Below are 27,566 nucleotides of genomic sequence, written 5' to 3' on the forward strand. Positions count from 1 at the left end.
AGGACACTAAAATGGATTTCCACAATGCCACTCTGGTCTCAGAGATCATTTTTACGCTAAGAGAAGCTTGGGTCAGGCAGATAAGGGATTCACTCTCTGCAAAAAAAAAAAAAAAATGGAATGTTGAGGTTGAGAGGTGTCAAGGACGAAAGAAGATGATGCCTGGTAAGAGCTCGAGAGATACCGGATTAAATCCTAGACTAGAAATGGAGAAAGTCATGAAGGAATCACTGAACCATCTTCATGGAAATTTACGTTAGAGGTTGACTCGGTTGCAAGATGGAATTCAAAGTTCAGGTTCCTTCTAGATCCAACACGGTGTTGTGGTGTTGACAGTAGTGTCTTAAAAAACAATTGCAGAAGTTAGGGCAAAAGCTACAGCTGTGATATTGATGGCAGTAGCTTTATGAAGACATTTTGAATTACAGAATATTCTTTTCAACTTGCACTACGAACATTTTAAGGCTTGAAGGACTTCTTACTGTTATCATGATATTTTTCCCAGTGTGTGCATTGCAACACAAATAATGTTAACAATTTCACTTTCCATTGCCAGCTGTGGTAGATAATTCAGCAAGTTAAAACTGATTCTTTTCTACTTAAGGGGACATTATACTGCAATTTCCAAGTTCCATATTTTTAAGGATTGACTAGTGAAATCAATAACTACCATACTTAGGAAGTTAGATTCACCAAATTTTGATCACTGGTATATCTGGTTAATAATGACAAATGTATAAAATTTTATCCCCCTATGATAAGTGGTTTGCATTTTATTAATATATTGAATTGCTTTATATAAAAAGTCCCTTGTGCCATAATTTACATTATTCTTAACTTATATGGATCCTTTATAGAAGGGATCAAAACTTATTGTAGAGTTTTGCTGTGAAATTAATAGTAAATTACTAGAATTTTTTATTATAAAAGAATAAAAAGTAAAAATATGAATGATAATCAAAAATTCCTAGTAATTTATCGATTCACTGTACAGAAAAACCCAATAGTAATGGTTGTTCCAATGTATATAAAGAATCATATAAATGAATATCGATTAAAAATAATATAAATTGTGGTGCAAGGAACTTCTTAAATAAAGCGATACAATATTTGATTAAGATGTTAATAAAATGCAAACATCTTATCATAGAGGGATGAAATTTTGTACATATGTTGTTATTAATCAGATAAACCAATGATAAAAGTTTTGTGAATTTAGCTTTAAAAACATGGAAGTTAGTAATTTCAATCTAGTGTCCCCTTAAGAGTATCTATGGGACAAGACAGACTGTGTGATCTTGTCCTATTAAATGTGGAGAGACGCGTGAAAAAAGCCAACATTCAGGACATAGACAAGTTTGCTGCAATGATGGCAAGAAAAACAATATTGTAATTTGTTTGTAAGCAGTAGAAAAAAATAAAATGTTTTGAATATGAAGTTCCTTTTTGTTTTTCTCCAGAGTCGAAATCGTGTTTAACAAAGAAGTAGAGAAAAAAATATGGAATTGGAATGATAGAGGAAAGAGAACTGGCACAACTGCTCTTGCCTTAGGCACTATTTACACTAGATATGCCTGTACGAGACAGGAAATTTTATACGAATGCAGGATATGTTAAATTCTGTGCAAATGAGAGAATTTTTACAGAACATTTTATTCAATCTACGAATTTTGTACAAAACCAGTATCATTGCTGTAGTTATGTTGTGAATGTGCGTTTGTAAGTTGTATGTTACGAAATTCTACATCATACAAGACTTGTTGAATTTTTAGCTTTGCCAATGCCTTCTTCTGAGGGCTGAACCTTCGCAGAGAAGCTGCCACACTTAAGCAGAATAATTCATCCTCGTCTTGACTGAATCTGCGCAATGACGAAGTATCAGAATGAAGATTTAGGTGTGGGGTATCTTCACTGGAGTCGTCCTGCCAACAATAAATTGTTTACTTTAGTTAAATATTAATTAATTATTTAAATTTTTTTCTCTAATCCTCACACTACATCATATCTTCAAATCAAACGTGTAATTCTATCAGTTTCATTTATAATCAAGGACTGTCATACTATACATCTTAGAAAAAAATATACAATTGGATTTCATTTCTCCTGTAAAATCGTTCTGCTGTTATGAGCTAATAACACACACACTCACTTGTTACAGAATATTCTGAAACAATTAAATATAAAACTGATTATTCATAATAGATTAATCAGGTTATCAGTTTCCCCCCCCCCCTCGTAGTTAAGGTAGACGCTCACTTACCGGAAAAAATTCGTTTGTTGCATTCGGATTTTTATTATAGTATTGCTCACTTGTTCTCATTGCCGAATGAATCATCAAATAGTGTTTTAATTTACTGTACTGCTAGAACGCATTATTTCATTGTAGTGTTCTGAACTGAATCAGGAAATAAAATGAATAGCTTGTACCTTAAATAAGCTATGAAGGACATACCAGGTTAATTTAGTATCCCTTATGTTCTTTCTCCTTATTACAGTGCTTAAATGCGACAGGCTCATGTCAGTAGATTTACTGGCATGTAAAAGAACTCCTGCGGGACAAAATTCCGGCACATCCGGCGACGCTGATATAACCTCTGCAGTTGCGAGCATCGTTAAATAAAACATAACATTTCTCCTTATTACATTTCTATAATCCTAATTTCATAAATTATAAAGCTCTTCATACTGTTGAACTTAATAAACTAAGCATCACGTCATCCATTTCATTATATCTTCAATATTACCGCGATTGGAGGCCTTGCAATCGATATATTTGCCATGACATTCTGTATTTCGATCTTGGACCGTATGGAAATCCATTTAGAATTCTCTGGCAAGAATTCTGATCAGACTCCAGTCATGCGAACAGAGGCGATATGGCCAAGTGAGCGATGCTCCATTTAAAATAATGCAAAGATTAAAAATCCGAATGCACCATATGGATCAATTCTGGTAAGTGGGCGCCTACCTTTATTTCTCAGAGTCTAACATTACATCTTTACTTCACTGTGTTGATTTTTTTATTGGTTATTTTACGACATTTTATCAACTGCTATGGTTATGTAGCTTCTGAATGAGATGAAGGTGATAATGCCAGCAAAATGAGTCCAGGGTCTAGTGCTGAAAGTTATCCAGCCTTCGCTCTTAATGGGGTTTTGTTACTCCACAGTGGTGGACTGTTGATTGTTTGTACCCATCCAGATCTAAGTCTTCCCCCCATAAGATTTTCATAGTTAACTTCAGATGATACTGTTCCCCAACATTCTTCCATCAGAAAAGTTCGAAAAAAAAAAAACAACATAAAAGCGAAGCTAAGCAAAATATAAGTGCAGAGAAAAACTTTTTCTCAAGCGAGTTTGGAGCTACGCTCGGACATTGGTCTTTCCAAGGTTTTCCCCAGCTGTAAGACAAATATCATGTACTTACATGGCGAGAACTAGGCATTATCAAGCTTGTGTGGGAGATATAACAAGTAAGAAATTAGGGTAAATACCTGGCAGCTTCCAGTTCATAATGGGTGTGCTTATACCAGCCTTGTGACTGGAGTAATAGCATTTCATTCATTTAGTGTTCTGCCCAAGGGCACTGCAAACTCAGCTTTCTCCAGTCTTTCCTATTTTCTGCCTTCCTTTTTGTTTCCTCATATGATCCATATATCTTAATGTCGTCTATTAATAGCAGTTATTAGTGTTAATTTTCAATATTTTTTTTTCTGTGTAGATAATACAATTACAGCGTTATTCTTTCACATAGCTTAAATAACTAGAGAAGTTTTGAGACAAGGAATGATGAATACTTGTAGCAATGTTTAACAATCCCATTCTTTTAGAAGTACTCTTTTCATAGATTGATAAATTCTCCTGAACCAGTTTTTGAAACACTCACGCTAGTCATTTTCTGACACTGAATTTAACTCATCAAAGGCCCAAAACTGATTTTTCAACATTGGAAATCAGTGATTTCAAGGTCGATTCTTTACAACAGGAACCAAATGGATATCACATACCGGTAGTTTAAGTTCAGGGCTATAGGCCGGATTTGTCTGTTTTACTGGTGTACCCTCAATAAATATTATTATTGCAGTTACAGTTTGAGCAGAAGTATTGTCAATATGCAACAAAATACCTTTTATGTAGTCCTTGGTTATGTGTTGAACACTCCAGAAAGGCAGACTTCAGTATACCACTTTTCAGTGACAGTATTTTCATTTTCAACCATAATAATGCCAATGTGATCACTTTTTGAGAAGAAAGTGGCCACTACATTTTCTCTAGCACATTTCTCTGACTCATAGTAGCTGTAAGTTTCGTCATCAGGCAAGACTCAGATCGATGATTGATGCTTACTTTCGTTGTGAAACTAGTAGATCCAAGTCTTATCACCTGTCACATTGTCAGGAACATGGCAGGACCACCATTATTGAAAAGTTGCACTCTAAAATGTCTGTGTCCTTCATTCAGGCTATGGAGCACGCATCTTAAGTTTTTCTCACTGAGAAATATTGGTGGAGGTTGCTCAAATGCCTGGCAAACTAATCTGTAGGCCCACCTAACTGTTTTTGTATATTATTGCTATTATTATTATTATTATTATTATTATTATTATTATTATTATTATTATTGAATCTTATAATTATTTCCGTCCTTGCAATGCTTTCCCCCACCATCACTAAAGGTTCTTGCTCTCTTTAAAATACACTAAACCAATGAAAATCTGCAACAAAGGAAAAAGAATATCACTTCTCCAAAAATCCATTGCAAATGCTCAAGCAAATACAATTTGTTTAATAGAGGGTGAACAGATTATGAGTTTCACACTTACGTGTAATCAGTCAGCCCATCCATGACAGGAAGTACGGGAATGCATCAGTCTGAGCTAAATAGCTGTTGAAACCGTACATGTACAGTGGTGTGCTAAGAAAGGTATGGCTAATATATAGGCCAAAGTATTCTATTCCAAATTGAGTGTTTATTTACGATTCATAATGTGCATACAGAATCGGCTCATGCTACTATCGGGAGATTATTGCAAGAAAATTTCCCTGATGATCGTATTCCAACTCATAAATTAGTTAACAAATTTCGGAAAATGCGGAGTGTCCGAGATAAGCAAATAAGACTATGCACAGAGGTCATTGAAGAAGTTCTCAATGGCATCGGGTATTGCCTAGAAAATTCCCCTAGATAATTTCATTAGTAGGTGCCAGAAATGTTTGCAATATAAAGCAAGTCAGTTCCAATATCTCCTTGGGTGAAACGGGTGAGGACACTTCTTTTCAAATGATTGTTATTTGTAATATTATTAGCCTGTGCCTCCAGTATTGAAGTTTTAATTCATGTTGCCATATGATGTATGACCATGAGTACCGGCTGCGCGGTCCAAGCTATAGGATACGCATTTGAAGGAGTTGTAGTAATCAATCAATCTTGTTAATGTATCCAGCTGTTTTCTGACAACATAAAGTCCACTATAGTCCACTGTAGTCTATTCAGTTCTTGTTTTTCACGAGAAATGAGGGGTATTTTGATCGGTGTTCATTATAGATGCCTGTTGCTAGTAGCCAGAGGTGGGGTGTAGTCAATATATACTGCAGGGCTGTGTCTTCTGCAACTGGTACTAATGATTTTAATTTACTTCTTTTGTGGTTTATGGATGGATAGTATAGAAGAATGTGTTCCAGATCTTCATCATGATTATTACACCACAGACAAGTAGGATTATCAGAAATGTGAAATCTGTGTAGGTACAATTGAGTGACAATGTGACCTGTTCTGGCTCTTGTTAAAAATGTTTGAACATGTCTGGGCAAGTTTTTGTACATTTCCAGGTCATTTGGTTTCTTTTGTACAGACTGTAAAATTTTTCCTTTGTTAGAAGAGAGCCAATTGTTGACCCATAGGTTTGTAAAATGAGACTTCACTGAAGCAAAAGCAATGGATAGAGATATCACTTGAAGAGGTCTTGGTTGCAAATATGTTGCCTGTTTTGCAATATTATAGACTTTCTCGTTTCCAGGTATACCACAATGACTAGGTATCCATTGAAATGTTATTTGCTTTTGGAGTTCTTTTAGTTTACTTAGTTGTTTCTGAATTGGAAGGAGTTGTAGTAAATACCAATAGCATTCACCTTCCTGTTCCATGGAAGAAAACATTCTTAAAGTTCATTCGATGTCCAAGAAAAATAGGTCAAAGTAAGATGTCTAGGGAAAGGATAACATTTTTCTTGTAGATTTTTCACTCGCATTAGTAGTGTCTCCAGAAAGAGCATTAGCCATTCATTCCCTATTCACCCTCTTGTCGAGACAGGGATGGAGAACTCGAAATCCAATTACTTAAATACATAAAACTCTATACAAGTGACACTAATAATTCTCTTACCTGATGCACAGTCTGATCCAATAAAGTTCTGAGTCTGGAAGTCGGGGGACAGTCCTCAGCATAATCATCATCCCTATCACTTGGATCTCTTTTGATTCGCACAGGTTCAGTGTCTGCAGCATTTCCAGAGGAATCTACCATTTCACTGTTAGCTGTGGAATGGATGGTGTGGGACGGTGATGCTTCCGGCGTTTCAAATGCCACACTCGCCCATTCTGGAGATGGCCGTGGTAGAAGAGGTGGCAAGTTACGTTGAATATACTCGGCTCTTACTTTGGCACTCATTTTTCTTGTGTAAACATCCCTGTAATTAACAAGATATGAAGCTGATGTAGAGAATGTTTATGTGGGAGACAAATTCTGCAGGTTTATATGTAGTCATTTGTGTCGAGAGTGTAGGGTAGGGTCATTTAATTTCAAGTACAGAGTTTCCGAGAATGAATGGTAGAGTTTTACGAGTTCACTGTGAAGCATGTATTATGTGTAATGGATTGAAGGTGCTTGTAATTAGCTCAGTAACTCAAACAGTTTCCAAATAATGTTAGTAAATTTCAATATGGTTACCATTACCAGTACACAGATGCTAAGCAAAATTCAATTTCAACCCACACTCTGACAAGACCACCTAGCGTAATGCTTGTGATTACTTATCTGATTCTTCACTTTAGATGATCAATATTCTCAATTCTTTCACTGTAGACCTCATCCTGTCCGACAGTTCTGTGTTCAGAGTCCTCAGAACTCTGTTCCAAGCTGTAGCCTACAGTTAGGTATTCCTAAATCAACAGTGCACAACGTTATGAGGAAGAGATTGAAATTACATCCCTATAAAATTAAACTCTTGCATGTAATAAAACCACAGGATAAGTTACTTAAGACTGAATTCGCTGCTACAAAGAATTGATGATGAACCAGAATTTCTAGAGAATTTCCTCTTCTCCAGTGAGGCCACGTTCCATGTAAATGATTATGTTAATGGCACAATTGTGTAATTTGGGGCTCGCAAAATCCACATGTGATACATGAACACATTAGAGATTCTCCTAAAGTCAACGTTTGGTGCAGTCTAATGCACAACAAGATTTTTTTTTTTTAAAAAGGTGGTATAGACCGATAAGCAATTAAATTAGGTGAATATAGGTTAATTTACTTGTTTTCAACCTACATAACATATGGAACATAATATTTTCCACATGAAGAGTCAATAGCATATTGTCATTTTGTTTTCACATTTCATTCTGTGCTCAATCTTTAACATTTATGATAAAATGCAATGCCACAGGGTGATATCTTGACATATGTACATGTATTCCTCAATAGCATAATTTTTCAAACAGAGTAATCATTTAGCATCAAGCATGTTCGTAACCTGCTAGTTTAATTTACGTATTATATGGAACACAATACTTCCACATGGACCAGCCCCATGGTCTAGTGGTCAGAGCTTCTGGCTATAGTTCATGAGGTCCCGGATTCGATTCCCGGTTAGAGCACAGGAATTTTTCCTTAAAGGGGATTATTCCTGTGTTCGTCCATGGTCTGGAATTTAGGTTAAGTTTAGATTTAAGACCTCTCCTGGCACCACATCATAATCATCCTATCACATCATCGGGGTAATGTAACTCCGCCTTCCAGGCGCCCCAACCTCAGAAGTGGGTTACAACTAAGCTACGGCCAGGAGAGAAGACCAGAAATGTTGAAAAGACAACCTGGTGGCATTGGATAAAAAAAAAATACTTCCACATGAATATTTAATAATGTATGTAATTATTGCACGTCATAATTCCATTTGTGCCTAATCTTAACATTAGGCCTATGATATTGTTCATGTAAACAGCTGAGTCAGTGCACGTCTAATTATAATGTAACATTTATCTGTTCGAATATTACTTCATTCCACTTAATTTTGTAATTCAGTATTCAGTGTGTATAACATGATACTTATGATGATCTGATGATGGCAAATAATTGCCGAAAACGTTAATCCAGTTCAATAAATGTGAACATAGTTAATAATTAAGACTCTACATTACTTGATAAGCAAGAAGACGGACCTATTTAACCTATAGTCACCTATTCTTTTTTGTTGAAACAAACATCAAGTCCATTGCATGAACATGCTACAGAATTTCCTATTTCCTCAAATATAGCAAATGGAAATGAAAATACAAATCATCTTTCAACAAGATGGAGCACCATCCCTTTTCACAAACCATGTCCAAGAAGAGTTAAATCATCGATTTCCAGACTGATGGATTGGCAGAAATGGACCCATCCCATGGCCTGCTAGAAGTCTGAATCTTGACCTCTACCTTTGGAACTATGTCAAGAACGAGATCTACAGTGAAAGACTTGAGAATCTTGATCACCTAAAATGAAGAATCGGACAAATAATCACAAGCATTATGCCAGATGTTCTTGTCAGAGTGTGGGCTGAAATTGAATTTCACTTAGACGTCTGTCGCACTGGTAATGGTAATCATATTAAAATTTACTAATGTTATTTAGAAACTGTCTGAGTTACTGAAAAAAATTACAAGCAACTTCAATCAATTACACATAATACGTGCTTCACAGTGAACTTGTAAAACCCCACCATTCATTCTCGGAAACCCTGTACTTTCGTTGGTGTGTATATGTGTTCGTATTCATATGCGTATCAGAGGTGGCTGACAAAAATTCTGCATGCAGACCATTTATAATTGAGGATCGTTTTTGCAAACTTTGCTAACTGCAAAATTTGCAAAATTGAGATTTTGATGGATTCGTTAACATAAGGCAGGCCTCTACAAGATGTTCAAAGCATCTTAGTAAAATTGGGTTATTTCTCTTCATTGTAGTGTGTCAAAGTGTGATTATTTTTTCAAAACTTGCTTTCTGCTATAAGTGAGAGATACAGGAAAACTTGCTTACTATAGTGTTTTGTGTCTCCTGTAAAATTTAGTTTTTTTCAGTTAGCAAGTTTTGCAAAAACGGGTCCTGAATTGATCTTTTATTCACACAACCTCCAGAAGGTACGCAGAAATGATCTAGGTAGGTCCATAACAGTCATTAGGTATCACTGACCATTGATGAATACCAGCTTTCGATTTGTAGGACCATCCCTTGGATGCTAGCGAGTATCACCACAAGGTGTTCATTATATTTATCACAGAGAACACTTTGGTATGCCACTAGGTTCCGCCCATTCAAGCAGGTAACCTCAATTCACATCACAAAAGCTTGTACACCTTGTACTGAAACCATATTCTTTGATGACATGATATGCAGAGTTCACTGAAATGGAAAATATGAGTGAAATGAAATTTTAATGGTGATGACAAAGAGAGAACCTCGGGAAAAAGTGTGGAGGTACATAACTGGCTCATTTTATATAAAAATTAAGCCATAAATAGGCTACGAAGTCATTTGTGTATATTATATCTATGGTATTCATAGCTTCAATCAATATTCCTATAAATTCCAAAATCGCAGACATTCAATCATCCATATACATACTGGCAAAACAAAATAAAAACCTGTAGCTCCAATGGATCCCTGTTCATTGTGGTAGTATGTTGTTTGGCAAAGAAAGGAACTAAAATATTGCAAGTACCCTTGAAAATGATATCGTATCAGTGCCAAATTGTTCATACAAACACAATTTCAAATCAAAATTCTAAAGACATATCAAGAAAACAGTAATAATAAAACTCGGTCAGTATTGCTTACTGAAAAAGAACATATACCTGATTCTCCTCAACATGGCACAGTAGCAAAATTCCGAATGCTAACTGGCCATGACTGTTTAGCAGCACACCTGTTTAAAATTGACATTTTTTGTTTACCAAAATGCATCCTGTGTAACTTAGAAGACTATTTGAGGGGTTTGGGGGAAAAACCAGGCAATTCCAATTTTTTTCATTTTTGAGTTATTTATGCACAGAGGACAAAAAAATACGCTCTATCGTTTGGTCGAAGAACCAGGTAGTTCCAAGAATTACATTCACAGTTATAATGCATTTTGGACCTGCTTCTTCTGTACATGCTTATTGTTTGGCAGTAAGTTTTTCTTCATTATCTCGAAAAGTATTGAATTGGAACTGTCTGGTTTTTCCCCCAAACCCCTCATTTAATGAATCGAGAACAATTACGAAAATGTCCAACTTTGGCATCATATCTTCTGGATTCGGATTCTTAAATTGTACTGGGAAGTTAGAAGGCGAATGGAGAATTTCCAAGTGCCTGGGCAATAGATACTACTGCTACTATATCTGCGATGTTAAATCAAAACATTGTAACTCCAAAAAGCCTATTTTGACAAGCATTTTTATTTTCATTTTTTCTATACAAATCATAATTTTCTAGGTTACATACAAATATGAATGAAAATAACATAAGATTAGATGGACATACTATGACTATACAAACGAAATAAAACTTTCATTTAAGAAATAGACAATTTTTGGAGTTATGTTCTGACCAAACACCACAGATATACGAATGGCTATCTTATAAGATTTGTTTCTATAGTAAACCCCTTAAAAAGAGTTTCTAACCATAACACATACTTTCTGTGATTGATGAAGTCCCACAAAAAGGACATGTCATCTAATAAAGGCCATGGATCTCTGGAGTAAGAAGCCTCCCCATCCAGTACTAGGCGCTTCTTTTCTCGTACAAACTTGTCACGTAGACTTCTCCATCTGTTTTTTGCGTCTAGAGCTGAAATGAAGATAGAATATCATATTACAGATTAGGCTATTATTATTTAGTCAACTGTCCGAAGACAGATTGGAACTCGTGACACTAATAAGGCATCACTCATGAGGCAACAAGCCAGGAGATAATGGGGTAGGGTGGCCAGTTCCTTTCCCCTCCATTGCATACATTGCTGACTATACTCAGCGCATTTCGAACTGGTGGGTCAAGGTCACGTACAAATGTATAAACCACGCATGAGTCACTGAACTGAAATGTGAACTGAAGCACTGGTAATCCCGGCTGTCCCAACTGACTTTAGGAGAATGATCCAGGATTGGGGGTAAGCACACGGGTCAAATGGAGTCCATTGCTTGACCTTGATCTGCCAGTTCGAAATACCTGGTAAGGTTTATCTTGTCTCAGTAGCAATAAAACCAAGTCCCTTCAAATGACGGTGGAGATTATAGGAGGGTTGTAAATTTTCAGGATTCCTTTCAAAACCCAGTTATTGTACAGGCTACCGGAACTTATTTTCTTGAAAGACAAGCCAAGACAAGACAAGACGGAACTACACAGTATGAAGAGAGATATTTTGTTATTTTATTTTGAGCTACAGAATGTAGCAACTAGTCCCTTCCGACACTGGATGGATGGGCGGCACCGCTCCACTCCCCCATCACCATAACAACACAGACGAAGTAAGACATATCTACTTTCTCTCTCTTTTCACAGTGAGACAAGATACATCACACAGACTCTAGTAACAATTACACTAATCAGACTTCAGGTATACACAAACAATTCGTTCTTTCACTGACACATATAGTCAAGTGAGATGTACTGCCTGATAATTAAATAGATGTACATATCAGTCAGAACATATCTTTCCTGTTTTACAAGTTACAGCTCTGAATAGCGTTATGCAATGATTAACACTGTTTGGCTTGAGGTTTGTAAAATTTTGAGGGGGAACAGAGAATCGGTAAAATGTTTGCAGCTGCATAATAGAACAGTAGTTAAATAAAAAAGTAATAATAATGAAATCTGTGAAGTCAGTAGACCTGTCAGTAACTCATGTAAATGCTGTAAGCAAGGCGAGATTGGAATACTGCAGTGGCTTATCTAGGATGGGACAAAGAGGACAAAGACCCTATAAATCAGTGGTCGTCAGCACTCGCTGAAATGGGTAGAGTGCATGGAGGGTAAGGAAATATGCTTCGTCGTGGACAAAGGATAGACAGATAGCATACCTGCCAGCAGTCACGAATGCACGCTAGGGCAGTGTCTTGTCCGCGGGTAAGAGACGCAAGCCCGAGAATGCAGTGTTCTGATGACCGCTGCTCTAAATGAGTGATAGCCCAAAACTTTTATGTATTGTATGTTCGTGCGCATTTCTTCTATTATTATTATTATTATCATCATCATCATCATCATCATCATCATTATCTAGGGTGAGGAAAGTGAGGCATTTGCACTGGGCGTTAATGCTAGGGGGCTGCAAAAAAGCTGAAAGAAATATTTTGTTTGTTGAAACACGGCCGACTTGATGCTCGCTTCGCTTATACAAAGAAGCGAAGGAAGCATCAAGTCCGCCGTGGTTGAAAATTAATTTTGAGAAAACTTAAGACAAATGAAAAGCGAAATAATAATGATAATAAAAGAAACTGCATATGTGCTTAGCTATGGTATATAAGTTTTGAGAAAACCGCCTGTAAGTTATAAAATAATGGATTACGTTCTTATCTTTTTAAGGTGAGTTTTTCATATGATTTGCAATATTTTTAAATATTTTAAAGAGACGTTTAATTATATTTGAGATTCCCAGAGTTCCCTAAAGTTCGTGGACATGTGTTGTTTCAAATACCCGAAATGTTTTGAGTAAAAAATTATATGTTTTTATTTTGTATGTAAGTTAATGAGAACTAAAGCTATTTAAGCACAAATATAGTACAAGTGGGAGTCTTGACCTTCCGCCAGCCTGTGGTCCTCCATGGCCTGTTATGGAATGACTTTACCTTTTTATCACAGTCTACTATATACAGTCACGAAGCTTGAGTTTTGAGGGTGCTAGAAACAATAGACTGTGACGGTACTATTTTGCATTGCCTGTAATGAGGCGATATTAGCGATCCTAGTGGTGAGCAACTATCTAATGTTTGCATATTTACTACGTATTGAGCTTCGCGACTGTATATACTAGACTGTGTTTTTACCTTAGTTTTAGAATGTTACTTTCGACTCGAACTGCGAAAATTTCAAGCCTTGAAGGGTTTCTCGATTTCATCGTGCAATATGGAGACGACGGTTTTCCCAATCTGCGCATTGCGACACAAATAATGTTAACAATTTCAGTTTCCATTGCCAGCTGTGAGAGATCATTCAGCAAGTTAAAATGATTCGTTCCTACGTAAGAGATCTGTGAGCCAAGACACTGTGCGATCTTGCCTTATTAAGTAGGAAGAGAAAGTGGGAGAATCCACATTTTAGACATGGCAGACAAATTTTCAGCATGAAGGCAAGAAAATAATATTTTTAATTTGCTTATACATCATGGGAAAAAATGAAATGTTTTGAACAGTGAAGGATTTTCCCCCCCCTCACCACAGTCGTATTCGTATTTTTTTCACGGTCAGACATGCTAACCATTGCTACACAGCGATGGACTAGAATTATATATATGAGAAATGTACGCAATTTTCATAAGTTGGTACGACGGTTGCGATTCCTTTATCTGGCAACCCTGGTTGAGTGGAGGTGTGGGACGCGATATAGTTGTCCGTATAAGTGAAGCAGATTGTTTTTAATTGTTGAGAGATAGAATTAATTGTTTGACCAGAATTTTAATTTTGTAAGAAGAAGATTGTGTTATGAAAGAGTTATTACAAAGTAGTTTTTCAACAAAAATGTTGAATGTAAGATGAAAATCATCCAAACAGGTAATCATTAGCAGTTTTGAGGAATGTGGAGACTGAAACAAACGCAAAATTGATGCATTTCTTGGTGAGTTACTAGCATTTGGCCCTTTGGATGTAAAAGTCGTAGTTGAACCTATTTCAAAGGAACAAACAGTTTGAATAACACAGGGAATTAATAGGTTTGCTCCAGCCAGTGAGCTCTATACAAACAGGAGGCACACCTCAAAGCTTCAAAGGCGTGACGCGAATGCTGAGCGCCTGAGCGCATTGCTATCTCATTCTAACATAGTGTTGTCCTTGTCTCTCTTGCAGTGAGTGCTATCGTACACAATAACAGTATTTTTATTGCTTACTCCGCATGTGCAATATGAACCTCACGAAAGACTCATTGAAACACATTAGTTAGAAAGAGAGGGCAATACCCTCACCAACAGTCACGCTTTCAGACAGGAAAGAGCATTGCAGTGGTGCCTCCAGTTTAGTTCACTGATTCCAGCACGGTTCAGAATCGATTATGAACTGCCTGCTCATGCGCAGTATCTCAGTGTGCGTTCCAGCAAGACTTGAACTGATTCTGAACTCCCAGTTTCCTGTTCCAACATGCTTTGGAACTCGTTCGGAACGAGTGAAATTGGTTCTCAATTAAGAGCAGAAACTGGGAATTCTGAACTGCTGACGCATGCACAGATGGCTTAATCTGAGGTTAAGGTTAAAATACTTCGAGACTGGGCTGGTTAAAATAAAAAAAAATAGTCGATCATGAGTGATTTGAAAAGTGATAATGATGTATTTTATGACGAATTAAGTTTAGAAGATGAATATAATTTTAACACGAGAAGAAACTCTGAAGCCGGTGAAAGAACAATTCAAGAAACGTTCCAACATAGTCAACTAGCGCATGCGTCAAAACATGTTCGGTAGCGGTATTATTAGTTTGTAACGCATTCTGAATTGATTGCTGGAACAAACCTAATTAGCAACTACCAGTTGTTAACCAGCTTCTATGTGACGAAAAGATTCATGAACTCTCATCAAAGGACATCATCTGTAAGATTGCGTTACCGATATTTACTAACACTGAAACAAGGACTCCATTAGTCAGAGTCCAAACATCAACGAGAGAGGGAGGGGGGAGGGGAGATTTAGCGAAACATCAACAAGAGAGAGAGGGGGGGGAGATTTAGAACATACGTACGTCATGTTTTGTTCGATAGACACAGCATGCATTTTGGTGAAACAAGAGCTTCCAGATCCCAAAGAAAACACACATCAAGTGTAATAAATTGTCAAATTGTAGGGCAAATTTCAGTGCCATTGCGTGATCAGTGTGACCACATAACACTTTTGCAATTTCAGATGCAATATTTCATGGCGTTCAAAATTATTTCATTGATTCGGTTTCAGCCACCATTTCATCCATTCATAGTGTTCTGCCCAAGGACAGGTCTTTCACTGCAAACCCAGTTCTCCAATCTTTCCTATTTTTTGCCTTCCTCTTTTGTCTCCACATATGATCCATATACTGTATCTTAATGTAGTCTATCATCTGATACCTTCTTCTGCCCCGAATTCTTCTCCCGTTTACCATTCCTTCCAGTACATCCTTCAAAAGGCAGGTTCTTCTAAGCTCATGTCACCATGTTGAACAAAATAAAAGAGACGCTCGAAGAAGTATTGTTGGTTTTCATAATATTAAATGAGATAAAGATGCATCTAACAGAACCCACGACCATTTGTGTAGATTAGGAAGTTAGCAAGCTGATTGATGTTCCGAGAATGCGCTCGGTCGTGATTCGGGTCTCGCTGGACTGATTGCATGAGGTTTTATCCAACTGTGAGGTGAATCCCTTGGTATAGCTCGCGCAAGGAACGATTACCGAAAAGCAGTGGTGGCGTTGCTGTCTGTTTTTACGTGTGTATGTAGGCACGCCGAGGGGGGGGGGGCGAGAGGTACGGGCCGATGGAAGTACTGTCTCTTCCAAGAAGATGAACAAATGAGGACATCGCTGTGGAAATAAAGAACGTAACAAGAGAAAAATTCGAAGCTAATTAAACGCACAAGATATGTTTACGAATGAAATAATGCCGTGCGATACAAGACACATATTCACATGCAATGGAACAAACTAAAGTCGTAATGTAACTATTAAGGTAAGCGTTCACTACATCGTATCGGACGAATCGCACGGATCGGAAAAAGACAATCTTTGCTGTAATTCTTATGTAACCGCGTTGACTACATCGTATCGCACGCATCGCCTCTCGGCAAATCCGTCCACGTTTCTCGGATGAGCAACTTTTCCGATGCGTGAGATCATGGCCTCCTTTAATAAGTCAATTTTAATTGGTCAACTGTTACTATTACGTTGTGCCATGTTCAGTGTCGCGCCAAAATGGCAGACGGAAAACTTATTTCGCGTGTAGAAAATTGCGAAGAATTATATAATTTGAGGCTTTCCCATTACATTAATCAAGTCATTTCTTACATATTTATTATGTAACCAACATTTCTTTCGTTTCTTCCTCTTCAATTGAGACGCATGAAGCAATTACAAATTCTTATTCGCTAACAGACGTAATTAATAGACCTAACCTCAACTCCTCTGTTTTCAGCAATGTCAATATCGTACGACGTCATGTTTTAACAGCTGATAGGGAATCCGATGAGGCGATGAGGTGGAGCCGTTACAGTGAATGCACTGCACTTAAAATATCCGTTGCGTGCGATTCGTACGAGGAGTGCGATACGATGTAGTGAACGCTTACCTTTAGAACGCAAGACTGATTCTATCGATGTCATTTCTCTTCCGACTGTACTCTTGAATATCTTTCAAGTTATCTCGTGACCTTTCCTGTCGCCCGCTCTTCCTTATCGCATTGTTTGATTCGCATTTCTTCCGTCGGTATTCCCTGCCTGCGAGACCTATAATTCCTCGCACTCATCTCTTGAACAGTGTTGCCAACTGGACGGAAATTCCGTCAAAACTGACGGAGTAGCGAACGGGAAAAGAATGGCTTTGACGGGTGACGGATTTTCTGGCGGAAATTACGATTTACGTCGTCTTTTGACTTTTTTTAGCTGCTGTCGTTTCAATTGTTTGATTTTTGGAGGGTTTTACTTTTTCTTTGGACCGTATCGTGCCATGTTAAAGAATCCCGTTTCAGATTGCCTCATAGTAACTAAGTCAGAGGTTAAGAAATTATTATTTTAATCAAGACTGGTAAGTAAGTTGTGTTAAAATTTGCTTTTTATTTATATACAAATATATTGAGTGGGTATTTTTTTTTTAAATTTTGACGGATTCTGACGTATTTCCAGGCGTTAGACTGATGGGAATACAATTTATGTGTTGGCAACACTGCTCTTGAATTCAATCGTGTTATCACTAGTTCCACGAATGCAAAAATCCGCATAGTTGATGCACCGTAATTGGTTAAATAATCGATAAAGAGAACTCGGATCTTTCTCTTCCCTTCGGTTTGTGGCTTCTGATAACAGTGTAAAGAAGCGAGTTTTATAAGTTCCATAAATCAGTGACGAACCTTCTGCTGGGTGTCTGCAATACAAGTAGGTCAGTGGTGGTTCTCCACTGATGCGTTTGAATTGCCGAGTCACATGTTTTTAATGTTATAACTAAAGGCGAGCGTTTTGTTACCGAGTGAAGAAAACAGGTTAGCTGTGCTATTGGTTATAGCTGATATCACACGTACACGGCATAGTTCGGTATAGTCCGCGCATAACACAATAGAAAAAGATCACCGGTGGTATAACATGGATAGATGTCGATTAGAATACAATCAATCCAAAAGACAATAGAAGATAAACAGCTGTCATGGTTTGGACACGTTAAAAGGGTGGAAGTAGATAGGAAAGTACGCCAGTTCATGGAAGCAAGACCCATAGGAAGAAATCCAGTAGGAAGACCAAGGACAACATGGGAAGAAGAAATAATACGAATAGAATCTAAGAGAAGAAAGACATGGAGCCTGTTAAATAGACTGACAGAAGATAGAGTACACTATAGTAGATGGATCCGAGGAAATCCCCTAAAGGTAAGCGTTCACTACATCGTATCGCACTCCTCGTACGAATCGCACGCAACGGATATTTTAAGTGCAGTGCGTTCACTGTAACGGCTCCACCTCATCGCCTCATCGGATTCCCTATCAGCTGTTAAAACATGACGTCGTACGATATTGACATTACTGAAAGCAGAGGAGTTGAGGTTAGGTCTATTAATTACGTCTGATAGCGAATAAGAATTTGTAATTGCTTCTTGCGTCTTAATTGAAGAGGAAGAAACGAAAGAAATATTGGTTACATAATATATTTCCAAGAAACGACTTGATTACTGTAATGGGAACGCCTCAAATTATATAATTCTTCGCAATTTTCTACACGCGAAATAAGTTTTCCATCTGCCATTTTGGCGCGACACTGAACATGACACAACATAATAGTAACAGTTGACCAATTAAAATTGATTTATTAAAGAAGGCCATGATCGCACGCATCGGAAAAGTTGCCCATCCAAGAAACGTGGACGGATTTGCCGAGAGGCGATGCGTCCGATACGATGTAGTGAACGCGGTTACATAACAATTACAGCAAAGATAGTCTTTTTCCGATTCGTCCGATGCGTGCGATACGATGTAGTGAACGCTTACCTTAACACCACGATATGGTATACGAGGGAAGTTGAAGAAGAAGAAGAAGAAAGGTGTCGATTAGTAGTCTGATTGGAACTGTTCTTTTTGTCGACCTGTATAGGAAACTGAAACATACGACGACTTCATAAACACACAACCCACCCCACCTTACCTGACACAATTATAATTGGTAAAGGTTTGCATGTTTTGGTGGACGAGGGTATTGCCAATACACACAAAGATGTATGCATGAGTAACTTTTTGTGAAGTTGAAAAAATAAGTTTCCTGAAATACGTATAATCATTGCTTATCCGAAAGAGGGAAAACATTTTCCTTCGAGGACTTTAAAATGTATGTATAGGCCTATATTCATTGTGAGCCTAAATTTAAAGAAGGCTGCTGAATATTACAGTCGTAAAATTTATTGTTTTTATGTTTGAAGGAAAGTTATAGTTTTTTATTGTTGTGATATTCTTGCAATGTTTTATTAATTAAAATTACAATTTACTATATATGCCTATTTCTGTTTAAAAGTTATAAACAATTATGTATGTTTTTCTTATAATATAAACAGTTATCATTTTAAAATAGTGTTTTGCATATGAGTACATTAATTTCTTTCGTGAGCTGACAATTCGCATCGTTCGTTGCACAAAACAGTGTAGAGCGTAGGTACGAGGCGCATCCAGAAAGTAAGTGTCCCTATTAAAAAAAAAAGAACCCATACTTTCAGGAAAACATTTATTGGCAACAGGTACAGTAATGTTTCAGCTATTTTTCAACATAGCCACCATCAGAATTGAGACACTTGTCGTATCGTGGGATCAACTTTTGTATCCCTCTGTCGTAGAACTCTGCCGCATGTGAATGGAACCAGCGTGTGACAGACGTCTTCAGCTCTTCGTCGTTGCCAAAGCACTCACCGGAGGACAGGAATTTCTTGAGGTGCAAGAAGAAGAGAGAGAGAGAGAGAAATGTTCGGCCCATAGACCTGACAGAGCCGCCGATGAATTTCAATTGGCGCAATGCTTTGTGCGTTATAGAACTTTATCACCGACCGAACCTCGCAGGCGGCGGGAGAAGGAATAAGAGCTTCCATTTCGGACCACTGCTGCCACGCTACTGGCACCAGGCGGGATCTGCCCAGCTGGCATATGATTGATACGTCATAGATCTGTTACGCATGCGCAATTGACACGGCTAATTACGTTTACTTTCAAGGGGAAAAAATCGGGAAACCGTTCCGTAATGTCTGACGGGGAAAGTAAACATTGCCGGCAGAGTAGGAGAGAAGTATAATTTCTATTCAACCAATGGCAGAGATCTCATTCGACGCTCGTCTTGAAGTTGGTCGGGGGTAGAACACTTCAGACCGCCCAACTTCAAGACGAGCGTGGAATGAGATCTCTTCCGTTGGTTGAATAGCAATTATACTTTTCTCCTCTGCCGATAATGTTTACTTCTCTTGTCAGAAATTATGGGACGAAGTATAGTTACATCTTTTCAAAGTTAATGCATTCATTATATCGTTTATAATATTATAATTTGTAGTTGTGTATTGTCCGCGTCCTTAAAACATTCAAAACCCATCTCCTTGCACTCGCGCTCGGCCGCTTAAGAAACTTAACATCTAAGGCACTCGCACGCTATGATGCGTTTTCAGAGGTGAGACAAAACGCATCCAAGAGCGCTATGTCCATCTAAAGCAAGGATGGGCATTGTGCCTCACTTGAGAATTGGTGCCTCACTAACCTTCACAGAGCTTATAGCTCTGAGTGACATCATCTTCACAATCCCCGTTCCTCCCTCACGTAGCTCCTAGGCGTGGGAAGGTTCTATATCAGTTTCATAAGCAATATCAGTGGTGGCATAATGGCATTATCAGATCAGTGTTTACGCGCTAGAAAACGATTATTTCATGAGAAATGGGAGGAAGAGTTTTTTGCTGTTTAGATGTATATTATGCTCGAAAATCCTATTAAGCATTAATAAATTTAATATACAACGACATTACTCCTTATGTCATAAAGAACATGCTGATTTAGAAGGTAAGACAAATTAAATGTTATTTTTTCGTACTATGCCGAAGAAAAATTATGATATAAACATTTACATAGTAGGCTATACTAAATACGACATTATACCTTAAACACGCTGCATTAAAAAGTACGAGGAATTAAATGTTGTTTGTACGTATTATTTCCAAAATAAATTTATAAAAAAATATATCAAATGTGCGTAGAAAACGAAATATGATTTTCTGAAATTATTTTAGGTCGAGAACGTGCAAATCTATTAAGTAATCTTGATAAACGCCAGAATATTCAAGAAAATAAACGTAGACAACGTGATGGAATATTATTGGCTAGTTACGCAATTTCTCGCCTGTGATTTAAATCAATTCAATGATGGAGAAATAGTAAAGAGGTTTATGATTAAAGCTGCCGAATTAATTTGCCAAATTGAATAAAAGTTTTCGAGTCTCTCACGTTAACCAAGCGCTTTCCTAACAATTCGCCACTGACCGCCTTAGCGATTACGATAAGGTGACGCAGGTCACAGCAGTTTATATTTCCCATCCTACTCTGCAGTCTCCTCTCCTAGTAAACAAACTATTTCAAATCGAGTGCCTCACGTAACCGAAAATTATGCCCATGTATGATCTAGAGGGAGACTGAGGAAGCAAGTTGGTTGCCACGATAACTCAACCATAACTGACTGAAGTATCGGCCATCTCAACAATATAATGCTGGTAGTTCTTCGGCCGCACAGTTCTGTAGTTACTCTCGATGCCGAGATATTACTGAAATAGACCGCGCGGCACGGCTTTTTTTTTTACGAAATTTCGGCGCCCTCATGCCCGTAGCGAGAGGAGGTGGCGTCATTACGCGTGGTCACATTGTGTTACATTGGTTCATAGCCTGTTACTGTTTTGTTACAGTAAACATTTGAAATTCTGTCTGTATTTTGTTTACCACTGATCTTGGAACGGGTGCGGGTAAAGACGTAGCTATTCTACGTCAAAAGAGAAATCGGCTTAGCAGTTGCAAAATTCATTTTTGGTTGCAACATCCCTTTTTGCGGAGAGAAAACCTTTTTTAAACTCTGCTGTAGAAACTGCGTCTTTGTACCAACCCCTGGACAAAATTTTATTTCAGAGTACTTGGCGAAGAATACGAAGTATCTAAACAATTATACGTTGATCCGGATTTGGTTATACTCATTGATTCGTCGAGAAACGAACCCATGATGCGAAGCATGCTGTCACAGTTGTACACAATGCTAGTGCAAACAGTGTGTGTATGAAGGCTTTCGATTTGTCAGGCGACTCAGAGATATGCAATAAAGTATGTGAACTCTTGAACGAAGCGCCCGAAATAGCAGACACAGTATAATACAAAAGTCTACTCTACGTGTCTGATAATGCCAACAATATCATTGAGTAATTCTAATAAATTATGGCATTCCGCCCGTAACTCACATGTTGCAAACCTGTTCGTTAAGGACCTTCCATCAACAAATAAGTTATATAATTTAAAGTAAATTAAGTCCTTAAAGCATTGAAACATCCAGTCGGCAACACCAGCTTTTGTCTAATGGTAGCTCTAGAGCAGCCCTGGGCATAAAGAGGAAGGAAAAAGAAAAGGAGCCATTCGGTGGAGGCTCTGTGATGGTGTGGGGCAGCATCTCCATGGAGGCCCGAATGGAATTGGTGATTGTCGAGAATGATAGTCTCAACGCTCATCGCTACATCAACGAGATTCTCGTCGATCACGTCGTGCCCTTTGCTCTATTTATTGCAGATGATTTCATATTCATGCATGACAATGCTCGTCCACATGCAGCGCTCTGCGTATCACAGCATTTTGATGCATTGCAGATTGTTAGTCTCAACTGGCCAGCTCGGAGTCCCGACCTATACCCTATAGAACATACCTGCACAAACAGCGCTCAACGAACACGCGCGGTCCTTCAGAGCGGGAGAGCCGAGTTTACCGCTCGCCGAAACGGAGAGGAGGATACGTCAGAATGATATAGACTTGCTATAGGTAGAGGAGAGGGAAACGACCACTCAGTTATCTAGTGGAGTGCAGTGTGTAGGCCTATTCTCAGTAACTGTTTCACGTTGCTTACCTACTGCTACAGTACAGTATGGAGGAATCTAAAAGACGGAACATAACATTTAACGATTTACAGCTCGAACTTATTGATCTTCAATGTGACCTAAGGTCTAAAGATCGTTTGAATAATACTACTAGCCTGGTTGAATTTTACAAGACTAAACATTAGCAATAATATCCACGACTACACAGACTGACTGTGAAAATGATTGCTATGTTTGGCTCAACATTTATATTTGTGAGAAACCGTTTTCTGTAATCAACTTTAATAAAGGCAGACATCGAACATACGTAACTGGTGTTTCATTACGATCAGTAGGCTACTGTTTCTTTCAGCTGCCACCAGCATAAAACCTCGTTTTGATGTACTGATAAATAAAAATATAATAAAATGATATTGTACATATAAGTATCTATAGAATTTCTAATATTTCTGTAAAATAAATATTTCTTTATTAATTAATATTAGTCCAAGATAGTTTTGCAAACACTGAACGGGAATTCATTTCATAAATATTCGTAATAGTACTTCCTTTTGTGTATATTTTGTACGAGATCACCCCTTCTTCCAATCCTCCCTTATACAGAGCGCAGCTAATATCTGCATTCCGCTCATGAGCTGTGAGCCGGTTCGGAGAGCGCAAACCTTGTGCAGACCTGGTAAGGTAAGCGTTCACTACATCATATCGCACGGATCGGAAAAAGACTATCTTTGCTGTAATTGTTATGTAACCGCGTTCACTACATCGTCTGTCGGCAAATCCGTCCACGTTTCTCGGGTGGGCAACTTTTCCAATTTTAATTGGTCAACTGTTACTATTATGTTGTGCCATGTTCAGTGTCGCGCCAAAATGGCAGACGGAAAACTTATTTCGCGTGTAGAAAATTGCGAAGAATTATATAATTTGAGGCGTTCCCATTACAGTAATGAAGCCGTTTCTTGGAAATATATTATGTAACCAATATTTCTTTCGTTTCTTCCTCTTCAATTAAGACGCATGAAGCAATTACAAATTCTTATTCGCTATCAGACGTAATTAATAGACCTAACCTCAACTCTGCTTTCAGTAATGTCAATATCGTACGACGTCATGTTTTAACAGCTGATAGGGGAATCCGATGAGGTGAAGCCGTTATAGTGAACGCACTGCACTTAAAATATCCGTTGCGTGCGATTCGTACGAGGAGTGCGATACGATATAGTGAACGCTTACCTCTATAGAACATCTCTAGGATAGGTTGGGTAGACGTATCCGAGATCGTAATCCTGTTCCGGAGACCTTCGGTGATCTGCGGGTGGCACTCCAAGAGGAATGGGACAATATCGACTAGAGAGACATCATAACCTTAATCGAAACCATGCCTGAGAGAATAGCGGCTGTAATTAGGGCCAGAGAGGGACACACCAGATACTGAGTGTTTGTTTCAGTTATTGTTAGTGTGAATTTAAGTTTTGTGCATCAACATCATTTTCAGTGAAGTTTAATGGACAAATATTCAGCTGAATGTTAAGTGAAAGATTTTACAAAATTAAAAAAAAAAAAAGTGCAGATTTATGAACATATGATGGTCATTGACTCAGAATTGGTGTGGAAGGTGTGAATTTACGTGTCACAAGTTCATAAAAGTGTAATCTTTAAATTGAGTATGATTACGGTTATGTTATTTCTGGGATTACTTCATAATTTACATTTAAACTTGACTTTCAAGTGATCGGTTTTTTTTTTTTTTTGCCGGTCAGTGTATATCAGTACCTTAAAAGCAATATACTTTGGATACTTCCACTCGGTAATGAGTTTGGAATAATATTCTGGGGAAATTCCACAGATAGTAACAGTATATTCCTAATACAAAAAAGAGTAATTAGAATAATAGTAGGTGCCAAATCTAGGAAATCATGTAGGACTATTTTCAAAAAACTACAAATAATGCCCATGGCTTGTTAATATATTTTTTCATTAATAATCTTCCTCGTATGTAATCGTGAAAACTTTGTAACTAATTCAACAGTTCATAACATAAATACACGTCAAAAAATGACTTTCATACTCCATCGGCAAGTCTATCGTGCTATCAAAAAGGAGTAAAAATGTTTAATAGCCTCCCTATCGATATAAAAATGAAACTCAAAACATAAGATTATTTAGGGCCAAATTAAAGAAGTACCTATTTCTCACGCCTTCTATTCTGTAGGTGAATTCATGACATTCAACAACGCTTCTACTAAAACTATGTGTTGTACTAGTAGACTATATTGTAAACCTCTGCAGTTGTGAGCGTCGTTAAATAAAACATAGCATTTATATTTCATATAGACTGTGACTATAAATTAAGACTTTATAATAGTATTAAGTTTTTTGACTTGTTCATATTCTAGCTGTGAAGCAATGTATGAATACCATGGAATGTTAATAAATACAATACAATACAATCAACTTCCAAAGAGAGTAAGGAATAAAGCCTATTTTAAGAATTTGATGGATAGTAGCAAAATATTATGGGAAAATACAACTCAATCCAGGATACAGGACACAGCATTAAAATCCAGAACAATCCTGGGAAATCCAGGACGTCTGGCAACCCTGATTTGATACGAGTAAAAAAAAAATGCGAGTAAAAAAGAACTATGAAATTGAATTATGGTAATACGTAAACTGTGTAGATATTAGATAAATTGCCATCACGAGCAGGGTGCGAATTAAGGTTTTTGATTAGGGGAGGGGGATAGAATCCCAGATAGAAGATACCATACATAAAATTATTATTCTCATTTTATACGGCTCAACGCTTGGTCGCACTGAGTTGCTTGTCTTGTATCTTGATCATAATAATAAATAATGATTTCCATGAGCAGGCTTAAGATAAGATGTGTAATTCCTAAGTTATTGATTGTTGTCAGCTTGCCGTGATGGTAATACATCAATATTATTTTCTTTGCTTGCTTTATACCGTACTTTATAAAGTATACTCGTATTAAAACATTTATATTTAGTGAGGGGGATAGAAGTACCCCTGGCAGGGATGTTAATATGAATTTATGAGAGGGGGATAACTTTCCAACAGGGGGGAAAATTTCCCCCCCCCCCATTAATTCGCACTTTGATCACGAGTACTAACTAACGTAAGATAACTTTGCCTAGGAAGGTGAGACAACAGTTTTTCTGTAGTTTTAACATGTCACATCACTGCTAAACATATAATACAATGACAACGAATACTGTCAAGTTGGTTCTGTTCTGTGTTGCTACCAGGCGTGCATTAGTTCGTGACAGCGGAAGAGTAGTTTTAGTGACATAAGGAGCTGATAAGTATAAATGAAGGTAAGCTATTTTCATACTGAGATAAATGGGGAGATGGAGTTAACTAAATTTCATGCTTTTGTACTTCGACGATTTAGGCTTAGTCCCTGTTAGAAGAGATTGGAGTGGATCTCTTCTTTTGCCTGAAACGTAGACGTTTCGAAATATCAGATTTGTCATTGTCTTCTGATGAAAAATAAACCCATTCTTATTAATACGGTGCGGATAAAGTAGCTGCATCAGGATAGGCATCCTTGGTCCGTGCGTTTTGTTTACGAACATTAACTGCTGGGAAGAGCGCCCCCCCACCCCCTAGCTAAAACATCAGTAAATGGACAGTACAACCCTAGTTAATGTTTGTAAACAAAACGCACGGACTAAGGATACCTATCCTTTATCCGAATCGTACTTATTAAATATTGAATATTAAGAAAATCCGTATAGCAGTTTTGGACAAATCGTTATGCACAGACAGATATGATACACCCAAAATCATTTTATTGGTATCAAGAATGCTGGAAAGGAATGTTTGTTTACGCAGAAGTTTCGAAGTAGATTTTTTTGCAGCACCAAAGTACTTTCTCTTTCTGATTAATACAACGAGAAACTGAAATCAGGGGAGAACTTATTTCTGGGGATCGTACTTTAATCATTAATTTTACACAGGAAACTCAAATTATATAATGTAATAAATCACACAATAAAGTTTTAGTGGGTTCAATAAGCAAGTCGTGAATAAGAAATTTATAATAATCATAATCACGGTCACCAGGGGTGAAGTTTTACTTAATATGCTAGTCTTTAGAGCTGTTACAAATGGCTAAATCCACTTTATTGACCGACGTCTAAGCAGAGAAGCGAGAAATTATAAGCAGACAGAATAGGATAGCCCTCTTCCCCTACCTTCGAAACGTCGTGATTTTCTATAATTTATAAGCAGGCAGAGAATAAAATGGTCCGAACTCTGCCTTTTTCACTTGAAGACGAAGGTAGATTCAACCTTCGAAACGTCGCGGTTTCCGTCTTGAATAATATACCATTGCTACTTCCGCAATTTGAAAGTCCCGTATTCTAGACTTGTACTTTGGATTCAAACTCCCCTACCCTCCACCACCATCACCTGCGTTCGGACTTACGTTTTATGCCGAGTGCATTGGAGATCTGCAGCCAGGACCTGTCCATTTCGGCACAGTCCTTATAGCCCCGCTTTCTCGGGTCGTAGAGGGCTGGATGTCTTCGGACCTCGTGCACGAGCTTGGCGTCTGAAGCAATTGCGTTTCCGCACGCCTTCGCGGTGGTATCTTCCCCGAGCGCAGCCATCCTGCGATTTGAAGCTCACCAATCTCTGTCAATAGCGTGCGGACGCAATTGATCGTTTGCGGGACGGATGAACACGTACGTACTGCGTCTGTGTATCCGCAGCGGGGGAGGGGGGAGGCGTTAGGGGCTCGGGAATGTGCTTGCGGCTCGCAGACGGGTCGAAGCTATCAGCGGCGTGTTTTTGAACTCCCCACCCC

At 37.9% G+C, this 27,566-nt stretch overlaps 2 protein-coding genes across 4 annotated transcripts in view; one reads left to right on the top strand and one right to left on the bottom strand.

Annotated features, from left to right (window-relative positions):
• LOC138695911 (uncharacterized) overlaps positions 1 to 27,566 on the top strand; it is a 140,799-nt gene that overhangs the window by 85,195 nt on the left and 28,038 nt on the right. The window lies entirely within an intron of this gene.
• Positions 1,623 to 27,492, bottom strand: LOC138695913 (transcription factor Adf-1-like). The gene is made up of 4 exons (XM_069820273.1): positions 27,186 to 27,492; positions 10,931 to 11,084; positions 6,381 to 6,684; positions 1,623 to 1,922 (listed from the first exon to the last, which is right to left on the bottom strand). The coding sequence occupies exons 1-4, from the start codon at positions 27,367 to 27,369 to the stop codon at positions 1,662 to 1,664; spliced, it is 903 nt and encodes a 300-aa protein (XP_069676374.1). The 5' UTR covers positions 27,370 to 27,492; the 3' UTR covers positions 1,623 to 1,661.

The sequence above is a fragment of the Periplaneta americana genome, chromosome 3 (genome assembly GCF_040183065.1).
Source record: "Periplaneta americana isolate PAMFEO1 chromosome 3, P.americana_PAMFEO1_priV1, whole genome shotgun sequence".
Classification (NCBI taxonomy): Eukaryota; Metazoa; Arthropoda; class Insecta; order Blattodea; family Blattidae; genus Periplaneta; species Periplaneta americana.

Bases quoted from the DNA above. Each gene is read 5' to 3' on its own strand.
- LOC138695913 (XM_069820273.1), bottom strand. From the start codon at position 27,369: ATGGCTGCGCTCGGGGAAGATACCACCGCGAAGGCGTGCGGAAACGCA. The intron at 11,085-27,185 runs GTAAGTCCGAAC...TCTTCATTTCAG, and splicing joins CAATGCACTCGGCATAAAAC to CTCTAGACGCAAAAAACAGA. The intron at 1,923-6,380 runs GTAAGAGAATTA...TATTGTTGGCAG, and splicing joins TGGATCAGACTGTGCATCAG to GACGACTCCAGTGAAGATAC.